The sequence below is a fragment of the Periophthalmus magnuspinnatus genome, chromosome 7 (genome assembly GCF_009829125.3).
Source record: "Periophthalmus magnuspinnatus isolate fPerMag1 chromosome 7, fPerMag1.2.pri, whole genome shotgun sequence".
Taxonomy (NCBI): domain Eukaryota; kingdom Metazoa; phylum Chordata; class Actinopteri; order Gobiiformes; family Gobiidae; genus Periophthalmus; species Periophthalmus magnuspinnatus.
This window is the reverse complement of record NC_047132.1, coordinates 22,186,362-22,199,099: the sequence shown is the minus strand read 5'-3', so window position 1 is coordinate 22,199,099 and position 12,738 is coordinate 22,186,362. Positions and strand designations below refer to the sequence as shown.

Here is a 12,738-nt window from a genome sequence, read left to right as displayed (position 1 = left end):
GTGTTTTTTTAACCAAAGAGAAACAGGAACTGGGAACAATGGCATTTTCCCCTCCATTACACCCGCGCTTCAAGGCTTGTCTATGGTTTTGGCAATAAAATTAAATAAATGCTTGGAACCAGAATAACAGAAGAGTAAAATGTAGGACCTGTAAAGTCCTGGTTAGGAATATGTTTAGTTAAACTAAAAAAAAAGTACTTTAATAGTAGTAGTAGCAGTTATAGTACTTGTGGAAGAAGGATTAGAAAGATTTTGTCTTAAAATGAATAATGTAACCTAATTGTACACTGTTACTCTGAGTAGTTTGACAACATACCTTCAAGATTACCGTACAATAGATGAGAGATCTAAGAACACTGGCATTCACTCTGTAAGGCTGCTCTTTTTAGATATAAATACGTAAAGGCTTGAACAAGAAAAAATAAAGGAAAAAAATACTACTACCAGGTTACCAAGTGTTGCCTGGTAGTAGTATTGTTTAAATGGCCCATCTTATGCTATTTCCTGATCTATGTTATAACGTTGCCGCCTCATCGACACATGGTTAGCACACATACGCTGCATATTTAGGCTGTATTCTTCTTTCAAACTGAAAACACTCTGTTCCACCTTGTGATGTCATGTGGTAATATAGGAAGTGCTCCACTGTGTTTTAAAACTCCATATGCCTTCACTAGAATCAATTTTGGTGGTTTCATCTCTGGAATTGCCTATTTCTACTGAAGAAAAGTTAAAAGGTAGGTGTTAAGTTGAAAACTACCACTACATGACATCACAAGGTGGAACAGAGCATTTTGAGCTTTGGTGAGACTAATAATAGGGACTAATAAGCGGTAGAAGTAATCGTAAAGGATTATTCAAACATTAAATGAATGACTCCATGCTAGCTAGTAGCCTTGAATATCAGAATATTGAAAAAGTTGTCTCGTTATGTAATCATTACACATAAATATATTCTTGTATGGACACATGAAATCAGAAAAGAAACAATCACACCTGCTCTACATGACATCTTTCTTTTTTAACATTTTGGTAAATATATTAAATAAATGGCTGGCACTAGAAAGAGCTCAAATGAAAGAGTCGTGAAGCCTAGTGAGGCTACTGCAGCTTCTCCCTCTGAGTCGGACCAATGTAAAGAAGGATTTGGTTTGAGGATTGGGGGCTTTTCATCTCCGTCTTTTTCATGAAGTTGGGATTGGGGAAGGCACTGCTGTGGTGGTAATGCTGCACAGAGGCCCTGCTGACTAATCAGAAGGGGAAGCGCCAGTCCTTTTCTCAACACATCTGGGTTACTCTGAACTGTGTGGCTCTTCTTGCTCATTCGACGCGCAAGGCCATTTTTCAAATCCTCCTGCTGGATGTTTTTTTCTTCTTTTTTTGTGAGCATGCCTGCACCTGCGTCCATTAAAATTTATGTGTGTGTAGAAACCATGCACTTGTTTCCATTAAGACCTGCCTATATTATGCTGCCCGCAATCTTTTCTACTATGACTACAGCGTATTCTAAATGTAACCACTAAATCATGCTTTAGAAGATGAATTTAATAAATGGGATGTGATAGTTGAAAAGCAGCTTCTCTGTTTATAGATCCAGGTGGGGAACTTCCGCCACACCATCGCCAAAGTGCAGCAGGGAGGGAGCGAGCTGGCCATTGTGGTGTCCATCGTGGTCTGCTGTGTTCTGCTTTTGCTCTGCACTGTGGGTAAGTTACCTTCACACAACAGCTAAGAGTGCAGCAATCCACACAAGTCAGGCTTCTATGGGATCATCATTTAGGTATTTTAAGTAAACAAAAAGTCTTGAGACAATAGTGATTCTCCCCAATGAATAAATACAGGTGGGTATTCGCTAATACTAAGTGCAAGAAGATTAATGAATAATCTGTGAATTAAAATTTTCACATCTATTTAAAAAAAAATGTAGAAATAGCAATCAAATTAGTAGTAGTCCTAGCATAAATAGTATTAGTATTTAAAGATAATCCAATCAGAATAGGGGCATATGTTTGTATCCATCCAAAATATGGGTGCCAAATAAAATACATTCATAAGAAGCATATTGAAGCAGTAGTAATCCTCAGTCTACACCTGCTTTTAACCCACTTAATGCTCCCTCCTTTTTAATCCAGATGGTAGATTCTTCCAGTAGGCAATTTTACGTCCATCGTAGTACCATTACTCTGGATGCAATACAGTTTGAAAATGTCCTCTTTGACTATGCATCTTTATATCCCTACTCCCCGTTTATGATGTATGGCTGCACGGCTGCTGTTGCGATGGATGCCCCAGATGTGCAGCAGATAAAAGGGAGGGAAAGGGGGCTGAGAGGGGGGTCACGGTGTCCCCTGGTTGCTTCATCTCCCCTCTCTCCCCTCACAAAGCAGCCAGTGTTCTCTGTGGCCTGTCTGTCTGGGTCTGTCTGACTGTGCGACTATAGCCTGTCATCTCTGAGGGGAGTGGTGGTGTGCAGAGCAGGTGGACTGGTGCAGGGGGGGGATTGAGTGGATTTGGGCTATTTCCTGTGTCATGTCTATTGTTGAGAATCCATCAAGCATCTGTTTTTAATATATCAGTGTCGTACATAGGAACTAGTCTTACAATGGAGGTCAAAAGGTTAACACTTAAGTAGTGTATTATTGTGTTTGAAGTCCGTGACTCCCTCTGATAGTACACAAAGCTGAAGTTGATCTTATTTTGGCCAATAGCATAAGTAACATGAATAAGTATCAATTGTCAACACATGACTATTGCTTTCATGTAAGATAGATGTAAAATACTTTCAGAGACTGTGAATTGAAGTGAAGTTTTTCTTTGTGTAAATTGTGCAAGTTTTTTTTTTTTTCCCCTAACAATTTATGAGTCCAAAAGAGTTGTCTTTACAATTGCTCAATTCAGGGGGGTTATAACACAAAATAGATTTTTGGAGCTTTTCTATGGTAAATGGTCACATTTTTCTATAACGCTTTTCCACCTTCACGGCACTCAAAGCGCTTTACAACAAGGAACCACTCACCCATTCACACACACATTCATACACCAGTGCACGCAGACACTGAGGGTGAGGTGGGTTAAGTGTCTTGCCCAAGGACACAATGACAGCATTCATCTGTGTGACCTAGAATCGCACCGTCAACCTATGGATCAGTGGATCTGACCGCTCAACCAATGATGTTTATGTCGAGAGCGCAATTTGAACTGTTAATAAGTTGTTTTTTGGCAAATATGGCATTATCAAAACAATAAAAGGTTACATAGTGATCTATGTTATGTATTAGCAGTTAATACCCCGTAGGAGTAAAATACCCTCTCCTTAAATTAAAGAAAAATAGCATTTTGGCGTAATACAGTCGAAAATATGTTTATTCTTGGATGTTTAGTGCCTTTAAACCATAAAATATTATACATTTAAGGTTCATATTAATGTTGTTTAATTGTAGTTTATATTTTATTGTTTGTAACCTCAAAGTGCAACATCAAAGTAAATAAATTCATTCTCTCAATCTTTATTAAGGCACAAGTGTATGGACACGATCCATATCTCATGTAATATAAAGAAGAACAGGGGCAGATCAAAGGGCCCAGTAAAGGCACCAAACTGCCCAAGCATGATGTTACACTTAAAATAAAATGTATGGTGTAACTACATGAAATAAACGACCAGTCACCCAAATCCTCCGAGAGCTTCCCTATGTGAATCAATAACATTTATCTAAGTCTAATTATTATGTCACTGCCGCAGCTGCTGAGAACCTCATCCTAACACTCTCTCTGTTTTTATCCCTTTGAAGTTATTACTGTATAATATCTTTTTCCTCACGTCTCTTTGTTTTCCTTTCAGCACTTGTGGTATATTGCACAAAGAGCCGGAGGGCAGAGCGCTACTGGCAGAAAACCCTGCTGCAAATGGAGGAGATGGAGTCCCAGATCAGAGAGGAGATCCGTAAAGGTGTGCAACTCAAAAAGCAAAAGCACTCCCGCTCGCATCATGCAAAAAACACCTTATACTTTGGGAGTATTTACTATCAAAGCCTGCTCAGATCTCCAATGATGTGCCGCTGTCAGTCTAGTATCGACCAAATGTGTTTCTTTGTTGTGATAGGGTTTGTGTTGGTTCAGAGAGTGAGGTGGGAGGGATATGCCACGGTTGATAGATTTGTGTCTAGTAAGCGTGACTCATAAAACACTGCACCTGACAAATGATCAGTCACCGCCAGACACAGCTCAGATAGCCTCTTTACGTCAGATATATTTCTCCACTCTTTTGGGCCTAAGGATGTCAGCACATTTTACCTTTGGTCCACTTTAATAAAATCCTTGAGATTTTCCAGACAAAACTTAAGTTCTGCTCATTTATGGAGGTGTGAACGCTGACTAATTTAGGGTGGACAAAACGGGTGAACTCTGGTCCACTTAAAAAAAACAACAGCGGCTTAAATAATGCATTCACAAGTTTAGTTAAAGAGGATCCAAAAAGCTACTTTTATGTTTGATGTGAGAATGTGGAAAAAGATACCCATTCACCAAAAAGTAAATCAGATGGTTGATTTCACTCTAATCTTAATCCATTTAGCATTATACCAACTTACTTTTGTCCACATCTTAGACCACTTAATCAGTTAAAGGTTCACTACGTAACTTTTCTAGTGGCGGGGCCGCAACCTGCAAGTCCACATTGAAGTGTTATTGTTTTGCCAGGAGTTTTCAACAGTATATTAACATTGTCTATAAAGCATTTATTGAATTACAAATATTCCTTGCACATTCTTATAGTGAGCGGGCTTGTCTCTCTACAGATCTGACCTGTAAGTTGGGCTTGTGTTGTTACCTGCTTGTCTGCTTGGCGATACAGTTTAATTACTAACTGTGTAACTTCCGTAGCTTTTGTCCAGTGGTTTCTACACTATATATAAAGCTGCTGTTGTTGCAGTGAAGGGCATTATAATGTCTAATTTCAATGTTTACAACTACACCAATTAAATTTGCAACACACATGCGCGCCAAGTCCAGCAGACCCGCAGGTGTGAGGGGTGTGTGTACTTTCAGTTTTGTGCGTGCCTTCTTGGGCATTAAAGCAAAGTGCCGTGAAGGCCACTCTGCATCCGAGAAGGGCCAGATTTATGGAGCGGAGATAGGGCAGCGGATAGGGGGAGAGAAATGAAAGAGAGGGGGAGATAGGAGCGCCGAGTCAGGGCCGAGGCAGGCAGCAGCGTGGGAGGGAGAGGTTATTTAGTCAACGGACAGAGATAGATTTGTTGCTTGAGTTCAGGGCAAAACAGCGAGGTACTGCTCTGCCCCGAGCTAAGAGGTGATAAAAGGGGAGTAAAAGAAGCAGATTGGCAATAGACATGTTCCAGGTTGCAGAGATGGGAGGACTTTGACATTCAGTGAGACGTAAGGCATGTTCAAGGCCTCAGAATCTAATCAAAAGTGTGAAGTGACGTGTGATACAATAGATAAATAACCCCAGAGAGACATGAAATACAATACTGTGCCAAAAGCAAACCAAAAAAGGTGTGTTAATGTTTCAAAATTGACAACATTGCAAACATGTCCCTTAGAAAACTTGTAAATCCCCAAAGAGCACTTTTTTCAGATTTTTGTTTTGTTTGTTTTTTGTTGTTTCTTTTTTTGTTTTGTCCATAGGCTTTATTTGACAGGACAGTGTAGTGTGAAGTGGAGATAGAGCTGCACAAGATGTAGCAATCAAATCATAATTTGACTTGGCGCAGTTATCAAATTGCAAAGTCTGCAGTTGTTTAGATTAATAGAATTTCCTCGACAAAGAACATAATATCCTGTCCTATAGAAAAATCAGGTATCTGTAGTTTAGATCTTTACAAACATGGTCTGAAATACATTTTTCTTGTATTAGTTAATCAGTTTTTTTATTTCAGTCTTCTCTAAAATGTTAATGTTCCTAGAGTTGGTTTACAATATGCACTGAACAGAATGCTACTTTAAAACATATATCACAAACTGGATCACAATAAGATTTTTCCAAACATGCAGCCCTAAATGGGGGTGAAGAGTTGGATATAAAGTAAAGCGACCAATCCCTTCGGCCATAGTACAGGACTCTATGACTGTGATAGTATGACTAACAGAAGATTTTTTATTTTTTTTTAAACTAAACTCTCTTTTAGACAATGACTCCTTAGTAAACATAATTTTTCATTCTTGCCTAAAACTGTTCTCTATGCTGTATAGCCCCCCTGGTTCAGTTTCATCCACAAACAAGCCTGATGCAACCCAAAAATGTCTCTCATTCTGCAACAATGAGTTTTTCCATGTGGAGATCTCTTGTGTCTAATTAGAAGAACATAAAGTGTCTAGTAAATCGAGATTAGCATGCAGATTCAAGTGTCTGGATACATTCTCACTGTCTCACTCAAAAACCTCAGTTTGGACACATGTTTGGGAAGACAGTCTTATTCCGGATTTGGCTAAAGCTTTGTCTTGTGGTAAATATTTGTCTGTGTGTTGTATTGGACTGCAATTGGAGCGACTGGCAGTGGAAGAGGAAGGAGACAGATCACATAGACTATGCGTTTGGCATATTTAGCATTCAACCAGAACCTACCTAGCAGATCTGGAAAATCAAATGATACAATTGTGCGGCTGCTGAGCTGAAATCTCTTCCACTGTAATCAGCAGCTTGGCAGACGCTTCCCATCACGAGGAAGTGTAATGCATTTGCCCCAGACTAAAAACAGGCTATGTATCCACAAACAAAAATATATGGTAAACCGCTACCACTGTTTAAAATAAACCAATCAGGCATAACGTAACTACTACTGACAGATTAAGTGAATAACACAGAATATCTATTTAACAAAGAATTGTATATACTAGGCACAAGATAATTTTCCTTTCTCAAAGTTTATGTTTCAGAAATATGAAAATTAAGCAAGGATCTGAGTAAAGTGTGATGTCTAAACCATATGTCAGCTCTTACAGGGTGTTTGCGGTCTGCAGCCCTCAGTATTTCAATCAAGAGGAAACAGGGATTGTTACTCCGTAATGTAGTACTACACTGAAGTGAATGCTGGTATTCATGTGATAATATAGAGCCAGAGAAGTGGGAAATATATTCTCCACATTGTCTTTATATGTTTTCTATATACTGTGATAATCTGAAAAAACTGTTAAAATAAAAAGATGATTTTTCTATACATTTTTGTTTAATTTTACAGTTCATTTACGTTTGTGCTATAAATGAACATTTACAGTCAGATTTTTGCACCTTTCTTATATGAGCTCATTATTGTTATGGTTATAATTCCCCAAAATTCATTTTTTGTCAATATCGCCCACCCCCTAGGCTACATATTAAGCAGATGGCCATAATGTTTTAGCTGACCGATTTTGATCATTTTCGTTGCCAGGTTTTGCAGAGCTCCAGACAGACATGACAGACCTGACCAAAGAGCTGAATCGCAGCCAGGGCATCCCATTCCTGGAGTACAAACAGTTTGTCACTCGCACGTTCTTCCCCAAGGTGAGAAAGCATGCTTTTGTCTACTATCTCATCTCATCTAGCATACTGGCATTTGTATTATTCTCAATGGGGTTTTTAATATTTCTACCAGCCAACATGTGCAATCTAATATGTCCCACTGATGCTAATAAATAGTAAAGAAATTCACCTTGTAACTTTGAGAACATACAGTGGACAACTAGCCCCCTGCAGCCTGGCTAATGTGTTCTCTGTAGGTAAGCACTTTTTGTGATGGGTAATCTAGCCTTGAGGTAAAATCTGTCTGTGGGAAGGCTTTTTACAGTAATGCAGACAACGAAACTCTAACCACTAATGACTATAACCGGTAGACTATTTGTGCCAGTTCCAAGCCAGTATAAATTGAGAGGGTTGGATCAGGAATGATATTACATTAGCTGATCATGTGTTGTGGTACAAGAGTAGTAATGGTTAGGCAGACAAATTATAGGATAAGTAATAGATGTTAGTGGCATCAAATTATTATAGTGCTAATACTTCACTTGCAGTCCCGTTGTTTATTAAAAAAAAAAAAAACCTTGCTATTTTTATGTTTCATAATAATGCATTGGTTTCATATAGCTCTTTTTGGACACTCACCCTACATTGCATAATTCCAAACTCTGCTATTCCGGGGCAGAATAACGTGGAGGTGGCTGCAATTCAGTGCCAGTCCTCTCTGACCTTAACTAATCATTCACTTACTCACATATTGAAGTGACTTGCTCAGGGAGACAGCGGTAGTACTAGCAAAGGAGCATTCAATAGAAGAGAAGACCGCTCTTCCACTAAACCACACTCTTCTACGAAGCCACACTCACCCCAAAGTTATATTCTGTCAGTCGTAAACAAATTCAGAATAATGGTCACAATAATTTTTCTTAGTGATGATTTATTTGGTTGTTTTCAGATTCTGTCATTTATAATGTGGCATCATACTCCCAGATAGGTGAAAAGAGCAAGATTTTCTTATTGATCACAAATGTTGATGCTGATCCTTTCTATTAGGGACTACACCTAAGAACTCACTGCATTACATTTACATTTACATTTACATTTTGGCTGCCTCCCATCTGTATGAAATTTTATTGACTTTTAGAATGTTATTCCACAATAGAAATCAAAGCAGTAGCATTGGTTAAAATTACAACACTCCATGAGGCAGATGATTAACTGTGACAACACCAGAAGTACAAACCAGAAGGCAAAACAAAGCATGCACAATTGAGAGTGTTTAGTTTGTAAACCACAGACCTGGCTTTTGATTCGGACAGAACAATGTCAGGCACAGAAACAGCTAAACTTTTTCTCGATTTTTCCAAACAACATTCTTCTCTCTTTTCTCATACACCCATCCCATTGTTGTGAAAGCGAACATCCTTGTGCAATGTCATATGACTTCAGTTGTTTTGTTGGACATTGGGCTGTTTTCTGGTTGTGAAGGAAATGAGCAAGGAGAGTGTTGAAAGGTAGAGCAGAGAGGAGCATAAATCCTACTGTTGCTGCCTCAGTATTGTCTCACCGCATTTTTCCGCAAAGACAGCAAAATACAATGCAGAAGTTACAGTGGGCTAGTAACTACATACTTTTACTCACGTGATCTAGTTGAGTACATTTTGAGTGTATTATTGCAGTGGTTCTCAAACTGTGCTTACCAAGTCAATTTTATCAACATTCTCTCCTGTTTGGATTAATCCACGTTTAGAACTAGTATAGTGATTATGCAGTACTATTTTAGACGTTGCACTAGGTTAGATCTGGAATAGTCCTTTTTTAGGTTTTGTTCTGGTGGTACTCAGGCGCCAGAATGTGTCTTAGGTGGAATTTGATGGGAAAAGTTTGAGCCAACTGCATTTTTTTAACAATACTCATTGTAGTAAAGTGTACTTTTTTATTCAGTACACCTAAATTGTTTTCCTTAACTATTTTGTAATCACGGGAGTACAGATCTGCAGTACTTTTTGTCTTGCTCTACTCTACTCTGAACATGTCTTTGTCTTTTTCCACAGTAGCTCCTCTCCTAGCCAATTACTCACAGACAAAAAAGTGTGAAGGCCCAGTTTGAAAACGAGCCAAAAGTAACTGCCCTAAAATGACAGATTGAGTTGAGAGCTTCTTCTTGGCTTTAAGTCAATTTCGAGCAAAACCATTACAGCTCATGACTGTCAGTGTCACGGAGTCATGTTTCCTTTTCATGGTCAGTCACACAAAATTCAGCACTTCAGTTCCAGTCTGTAAATCTGCAGCAAAGTCCCAGAAACAGAGCTGCAACAGATATAAATACTATTCATAATTTAAGGAGAATTTTGCTGAAAAATATAGAATCCAACATTGTTTTAAATTATACATGTACAAGTTGTAAAGACTTAACATTTTAGAATGAAATAGTGATAACATCAGAGAACAGTAGTGGTGAATTATGAAAACTGATCCATGACAAGGGCAGTATAAGTTGTCACAGTAATTCTATTAACAGTAATACATTCCCTCCAATTAAGAACTCAATTTAATCAAAGACATCATGTATTACTTTCACTCAGTCTAATGGTTAACTGTGTGTGTGTGTGTGTGTGTGTGTGTGTGTGTGTGTGTGTGGGGGTGTGTGTGTGTGTGTGTCTCTTTCAGATGTCTTTGGATTATGAGAAGACCTTGGTTCTGCCTGTCTATGAGAACGATTCGCTGGGACCCAAAGCTCTCCCAGAGACGCACCCTCTGCTGCAGGACTGGCAGGTGAGGGGTTAAGCAGTTAGGACCTGTGTCTGCCACACTGCCTCATTTGGCAACTTTTTAACTCCTTTTGTTTCTCAACTAGGTCACAGTGAAGCTTGTTAGGGTTCTCTGTCGTTAAGAAGTTTGGGGAAAGCGCATTGTGCATTTTTGCTTGTGTGCACTTCTTATGTGTATTTGGACTTGTTTGCTAAAGTGTCTGTGTGGTCATGTATGCATATAGTAGTAGAAAATAAGATACCCGGTAATTCTCTTTCCTTTAACCCCAAGTACAATTTGAGAAAAAAAAAAGTAATTAATTTAAATGTAATATATTGAAATATTAAAAGAGTACTGTAAATGTGTCATTTTTAGCTAGGCTACAAATGCTTATAGAGAGTCATTATGGAGATCTAACAGAAGCCTAATACTAAACACTAATTAAAACTGGACTAAATGTACCATGACTAAACTAGAAACAAGAACTGACTGTATTGCAGTTTTGTTATTGTATCAGTACTATCAGAACATCCTTGTATACCACTGGGAATACCCACACAACCACTCCCTTGAACATTCACTATCACTGAGATCTTTGTACCGGCTGAGAAACACAGGTGTTGCTGCGATGTTACTTTTGCATGTCATTTAGCGGTTTCTTTTGAGTGAGACTTTCTGAAACCTGCTTGTCAAACACCTCGCTGCCCGCTAAGTTGATGACAGCTGTTGACACACACTTCCCACGGAAAAATACAGCATCAATCTCCAATTCACCTCAGTCTCACGGAAATATAAATGACGGCCTGACTGAAAGACGGTAAGAGGCCATGAACTTTCACACACCTCTCTGCCAAAACGGCCAACAAGGGGGGAGGCATGTGCACGTGTGAGGGTGTGCATGAGGGAAAGTAACGATTGCGGGTGCTGGTTTTGGGTCGGCAGCCGGGGGAGCTTGTCTAACAGTGATGAAGTGCCTTGGATCCACATCGTCTTCCCAGGAAGTGTTTTCCAGGTCACAGCAAATAAATCTCACAGGCGGGCATTTATCTTACTACACACCCCTGCTCTCCTTCTGTCAGCCTCCAAAACCACACCATATGGCCGCAGTCCAGGGGGAAGTCTTCATCACCACCTCTGCTTAGTCGCACCATAGATAGACCATTCTCATTAAGTCGACTCGGCACATTTAGAGACAATTGCAACCCAGCGAGAGGACCCAAAGTAGGAGATACGGTAATGCAGGAGGGACCGACCACAATAGTAAGGGGTCTAACGCAGCGTGTGATGGAAAGATGAATTGTGCGCCAGATAGGGCACAGGGGGTGAAATAGATTAGGAGGACCCAGCAGGTGTGTAATGCATTGGTTCTCAAGCTGTGGGGTCGGTGTGACTGGTGGTGCCCAAGCTTCTTCTGGCGATACTGGTTTTAATGAGTCAGTTTGATTACCACTCTGGTTTTTTGCGTAGTTGCAAATTGGACACTTCGTCCTGATAGTCCTGATTTGGAAATTGTTAAGTACTGGTTCAGTTCTGGTTCAGTTCAGATGTAGCCAGATACTTAGTGGGTTCGTCCATGGTGTTTATTGTCTTAAAAATAGGAAAATAAGTTCATTTTAAATGGTTTGCGACAATCCAAAAGCTACTTTTACAATATAGCTGTACTGGGACAAGACAAATTTTGCTTTTTTCCACTTTAAGTTCAATTTGAGCCCTTGTCAGTCCATTTGTCCCCTCTGGACTTAGATCTCCATTACACTTGTGACATAAAAAAACAAAATGTTCTCTGGTTAAGTGCAAAGAGTTTCACCCAAACTGTTGTAATGTATTTGGGCTATAGTGATGAAAGAAAACTGATGTTTTTTTATCTATCTTTTTGTTTCAGCAGTCTAACAACTCTACAAAACCCAACATAGAGGAGGGTATTACTCTGTTCTCTACTCTCCTGAACAATAAGCACTTTCTCATCACCTTTGTCCACGCGCTGGAGCAGCAGAAGGACTTTGCTGTACGGGACAGGTAAAAGTCAAACCTATAAACTACAACTGTCCAGCTGTGCATGGTTACTGGTCTCTCCTCTGTCATTGTTAATACCTAGCCCCCAATAGGCAGGGTTCTTTTTTAATTTATACTATGGGTCGCTGTTTGCGTTTATTAATAATAATAATAATAATAATAATAATAAATAATAATAATAAGAAGAAGAATTGCTATTGGATATGTATAGTACCTTTCAAGACACCCAAAGCATTTTAGATTGCGCTATCCAACATACAACATTCATATATAGACAAAGGGGGAGCAGTGCCTTGCTTAAGGACTGAGTGAATAGCTGCTTTAGAGCCACTGCTACCTCTTGGCCGCACCTGGTATTCCCAACAGTCTTCCATCCAAGTACTAACAAGGCCAACCCTGCTTAGCTTCAGAGGTCAGACGAGACTGGGCATTCTCAAGGCGGTATTGTTGAATCTATAAGCGCAAAGCTGACACAGTATGTTATTTAAAGCATCACTTTAAACATCCCTGTAGTAAATAAT

The 12,738-nt window shown here is 39.3% G+C and overlaps 1 protein-coding gene across 2 annotated transcripts in view; it reads left to right on the top strand.

The window, feature by feature from the left end:
* The window catches only part of plxnd1 (plexin D1), a 109,703-nt gene that overhangs the window by 79,299 nt on the left and 17,666 nt on the right, over nucleotides 1–12,738 (top strand). Inside the window, exons 20-24 of one of the 2 annotated variants that reach the window (XM_033968977.2) lie at nucleotides 1,592–1,706; nucleotides 3,842–3,949; nucleotides 7,389–7,501; nucleotides 10,124–10,228; nucleotides 12,087–12,220. In XM_033968977.2, the coding sequence (XP_033824868.1) occupies nucleotides 1,592–1,706; nucleotides 3,842–3,949; nucleotides 7,389–7,501; nucleotides 10,124–10,228; nucleotides 12,087–12,220 (575 nt within the window). The remainder of the gene's footprint in view (nucleotides 1–1,591; nucleotides 1,707–3,841; nucleotides 3,950–7,388; nucleotides 7,502–10,123; nucleotides 10,229–12,086; nucleotides 12,221–12,738) is intronic. The other variant, XM_033968978.2, reaches the window with a different exon arrangement.